Raw genomic sequence first — 2,820 nt, forward strand, 5'->3', positions numbered from 1 at the left:
GGTTAAAAGCAACCCACATAGTCCCCAACTAAAGTTATTTGCGCTAAAGTTGATTTTTAGCCGTTCCACAGCAATTTCAAATTTCTGGAGAAATGATAAGAAATCGCTGGAGGCTCCAGAATGACTGGAATAGAGGTTTTACGAATTTCGATAGTCGTAAATGAGTTTGGGACGCCATCTGAACCTCTTCCCGAGAAAATTCTATTTTTCATCAATATTTTGTATTTTTGGTATTAATTGATAATTTTATGGATTTTTCAATTTTCAAAAATTCACCAAAAATCGAGAAATCAACTTTAGCACTTGAAATTTCGGATTTGGGGTCCTGAGGTGGTCCCCTTTCGATCCAGTTTTGATTCGTTCATTTTACGTTTCTGCCGGTTCAGGTAGTTCCCTTGTTAGTACAACGTTAATTACCTTACGAAACAAGAACCAAACACTCATAGTGAAAAACTCACCTTAAAAAACCAAACAATACCTACCTTTAACAATCGTAACTATACCTATTTCAATGCAACACCTACGTAAACACCTAACCACATATCCATTCATGATAATTTTCAATCGATAACGTAGGTACTCCTGAAAATTTAGCCACTTCACGCAACGTTGTCGCTGTCAAACCAGATAAAACGAGAAAACTACCATGAGCTACCTAACTATACTTAGTTTCACGAAAGCAATGTGGACGCCTCAACATGCATCTATTCAAAAAAAGGATCAACGCTAGAATACGAATCATTTTCTCATCTTTGTGCGCTTCAGCTTTATTACTCGTTCTGTTATGCTTGAGCTTAAAGACTTCTCAACCCAATCCTGCACAACTCACATCGTAAGTAAATATAAAACTCCAACTGGCATTAGAGCAAATTTAACGCTTACACTATTATTAAACGAGTATTATGTCGTCAGAAATCCAGTTGAACCATTGGCTTACACATGCTGCACTCCATTAAACAACTCATTCCGTACAAACGTATTTTTCGTGAAAACTCACAAAACAGGAGGCACAACGGTTGAAAATGTCTTGATACGATTCGCTTTGAGGAATTCGCTCGATGTACTGAACATTGCCTACAATATGTACTACATGCCATTATCTGATTTTTCCATATGGCCCAATACGAATACACCTAGTAACAAATACCACGTGATGGCGCAACACCTCAGGTACACTTCCACATTGAAATCGTATCAGTATCCAGATACATCAACAGTAACCATTTTGCGACACCCGGTAACTCATTTTAAATCCAAATACGATTTTTTCCAAATATACTTAACAACGGGTATGAGCTTACAACAGTTTTTAAACGCGCCGATAAAGCCTCCATTATTACTTGGAGTTGATAGTTTCATGGCTTACAGAGGATACAATCAAATGAGCGTCGATTTGGGCTTCGACGCGATTCAAAGTAAGAATCAAACTGCGATCGCCGAATTCATCGAGAAAATAGATCGGGAATTCGATTTAGTCATGATAATGGAGTATATGGACGCGTCGATGATTCTACTCGCTAATCTAATGGGATGGCCATTGGAGAACATGGCTTATTTGAAAATGAACGCGAGACTGCCTGGATCGGATGATTACAAATTGACCTTACGTGATGAAATCACTATTATGGATCTGAACGAAGTAGATACACTGCTCTATCATCATTTTAGGAATAAATTTCTGAAGTGTGTACGACAATATGGCGAACGGAAGATGAAAGATCAAATTCAACAATTGAAATCGATCAATGAGCAATTTGCACGCAAATGTGTCGCTGATGACGTTAAGCAAGGGGTATGGTACGGTGTTCCAAAAACAGTAGACTACGCGCCGAAAAATCAATCAGACTTAGAATGCGTTTACGCAGTTACTCCGCAGAATACATTAGATTCTATAGTTAGAGATATTCAATTTAAGAGGTTTAAGGTTTGAAAAAGAAATAAAAATATGAGAAAAAAAATGAACAAAGAATTGATAGTTTTTCAAATGAAAAATGTTGAAAAAGATCGGAAAATGAGTAGTTTCCTAGACAGTTTTGTGTTTGGAAAGTACGTCTTTAACGCATCTATCAAAACATGTGCGGAAAACAGTTACTTTCCTCCCTAGGGAGGAAAGTAACCGTTTTCCGCACATGTTTACAAATTCGAAATCAGCCATTTTTTTTAAATTTTAGCATTTATTTTCCTCTCATATGAAATTAAAATAGTAAACTATTTTTTTTTCACTTTAAGAATGTTGCGAATCGAGGAAATCCTCTAACCCCTAATAATCTAGTCAAATTAGCTCATAGAACTCAACCTGGAATAAATTGAGGGAAAACATTTTTTGGCGTTAAAATGTTCAGGATGGTGTCCTAAATGACGTACTAAAACCCACCCTAAATTCGCGTGGTGCTTCTCCCCCCCCCCCGACACCCATTTGTGCCCCTAGCACAGTTTTTCGCCATTTTCTCCCTCGCATTGCATTTTAGCGAAAAATATTTGGTTAGATAAAAGAATCTACGTCAAATTTCCGATCTAATGATGTATCAACTTTCCTTGTATGCTCAAGGGGGTGGAACTACAGGGGGTTTCCTGAAAAATACATGAAGGATATAGGCGCCTAAGGAGGGTGAAATGGTCCTCGAAAGCGTTCGAGTTGATATCAGCATGGAAAGTTGGTACGATGGAAAAACTTGCGCGTGAAAAATTTCAGATGCACACCCCCTTCCCTTTTTGGTACCCCTTACCCTTTTCTGAAATTTCAATAACACTTTTCTCAGTCCCTTTTTAACCGATTTTGAAAATTTTTCTGGAAGTTATGTATTTGTATATCCTTAGTAG

The 2,820-nt window shown here is 37.5% G+C and overlaps 1 protein-coding gene across 1 annotated transcript; it reads left to right on the forward strand.

Moving 5' to 3' along the window:
• Positions 1 to 593: 593 nt before the first annotated feature.
• LOC135844864 (galactose-3-O-sulfotransferase 3-like) lies at positions 594 to 2,820 on the forward strand. Its single transcript, XM_065363247.1, has 2 exons — positions 594 to 832; positions 913 to 2,820. Exons 1-2 carry the CDS (start codon positions 699 to 701, stop codon positions 1,928 to 1,930), a joined length of 1,152 nt encoding a protein of 383 aa, XP_065219319.1. The 5' UTR covers positions 594 to 698; the 3' UTR covers positions 1,931 to 2,820.

Source organism: Planococcus citri, chromosome 4 (genome assembly GCF_950023065.1).
Source record: "Planococcus citri chromosome 4, ihPlaCitr1.1, whole genome shotgun sequence".
NCBI classification, from domain to species: Eukaryota; Metazoa; Arthropoda; class Insecta; order Hemiptera; family Pseudococcidae; genus Planococcus; species Planococcus citri.